Source organism: Chlorella variabilis (assembly GCF_000147415.1).
Source record: "Chlorella variabilis unplaced genomic scaffold CHLNCscaffold_4, whole genome shotgun sequence".
NCBI classification, from domain to species: domain Eukaryota; kingdom Viridiplantae; phylum Chlorophyta; class Trebouxiophyceae; order Chlorellales; family Chlorellaceae; genus Chlorella; species Chlorella variabilis.
In genome coordinates this window covers 2,284,391-2,285,809 of record NW_005435084.1, presented here as the reverse complement: position 1 = coordinate 2,285,809, position 1,419 = coordinate 2,284,391, and the positions used below count along the sequence as shown (strand labels likewise).

Sequence of the window (1,419 nt, the reverse complement as noted above, 5' to 3'; positions counted from 1 at the left end):
CGGCCTCCACCACCGAGGCCGAGTACATGGCGGCAGCCGCCGCCATCAAGGAGGCCCTCTGGCTGCGCACCCTGTTGGGCAACCTGGGCCAGCCCATCCAAACCATCCCCATGCTGGCTGATAGCCAGGGCGCCATCAAGCTGCTCAAGAACCCCGTCTTCTCCATGCGCTCCAAGCACATCGACGTCATCTACCACTTTGCCCGCGAGCGCGTGGCACGCAACGACGTTTCCTTCTCCTACATCAAGACTGACCACATGGTCGCCGACTCCCTGACCAAGCCCGTGCCGGCAACCAAGTTCGACTACTGCCGCACCGCCATGGGCACCACCCCCTGCAGTTGAGCAGTCTGCGTGGGAGTGTTGGACGGCGGGCCACCTGGTTGCACCAGCGCCCGCCAGCTGTCCAGCCTGCTCACCTACAGCACCCACCGCGTTGGGACGCGGCCAGACCGAAAGCCAGATGGCCAAACCGAAAGCCACGCGCCCCACACCCGCGCCAGCTGGCAAAACCCAACGGTCAGCTCCCCCGACCCAATGCCATCAGTCTGGTGTAAAGCCCTTCTCTCACAACAGAAACTGCCTGCAGCCTGGCATCTGCCCACGGTTGTGGGGGCTGAACCAGTGCATGTGGACCTAGAACAGCACTCCCAAGGATATTGCAAGGCAGACAGGGGTGTTCTGTAGAAGGATTCGGCCCGGAGAGGCATTGAGAGCCCCTTGGGAGCACCGTTCCGCAGCGAGGGAACGGTAGCGGCAGCGGTCCCTCGGGTGGCTGTCAGGCCGCCCAAGGGGGTAAACTTCACCCATGTAGAAGCCCCCCAGGCCAATTTTGAGTGCAGAATCGTGATCCCTGCCCACTAACCCTGCCGGCGGAGCGACGACAGGAGAGGCTAAAAACGCCCTTCCCAAAAACTGGCCAGCGGTTCAAATGGTGCAGGTCAAAGGGAGGGGGTATTTGTACCGCAGACGATACCCCCTGTTGCCTCATCGGGTAATCAAATGTTACCCCTATTTCGACCAACTTCATAGCTCAGCTCTATCCAGCCACCCAGGACCCCCCTTCACCCATCCCCCCACCCCACCCCACCCCACCACCACCACACACACACACACACACACCGCCTCGAAGATCGTCAAGTCTGCCGCTAAAAGGAGTAAACAAAAAGGCGAAGTAAGTAGAAAGGTGAAAAGGGGGATGCAGCTTTTCATCCCTCTCAAAGGTTCAGCTGATGCTCTACTGCCTCACGTAGCTCCACCGGCACGCTCTCTGCCCCCAACACCTCGCTGCCGATGCGCTCAGCAATTTGCGCACACTGCACATTGTAGCGCCGCACAAACGATTTTAGCGCTGCCAGCATAAAGTCTTGCAGCGTGTCGCCTCGTCCGCATCTGCATCAACGGGCACGCGACATGCATA

At 60.3% G+C, this 1,419-nt stretch overlaps 1 protein-coding gene across 1 annotated transcript in view; it reads right to left on the bottom strand.

The window, feature by feature from the left end:
* Positions 1-1,143: 1,143 nt before the first annotated feature.
* The window catches only part of CHLNCDRAFT_57165 (hypothetical protein), a 4,883-nt gene continuing 4,607 nt past the window's right edge, over positions 1,144-1,419 (bottom strand). Inside the window, exon 15 of the mRNA XM_005850161.1 lies at positions 1,144-1,389. Within this exon, the coding sequence (XP_005850223.1) occupies positions 1,345-1,389 (45 nt within the window). The 3' untranslated portion in view covers positions 1,144-1,344. The remainder of the gene's footprint in view (positions 1,390-1,419) is intronic.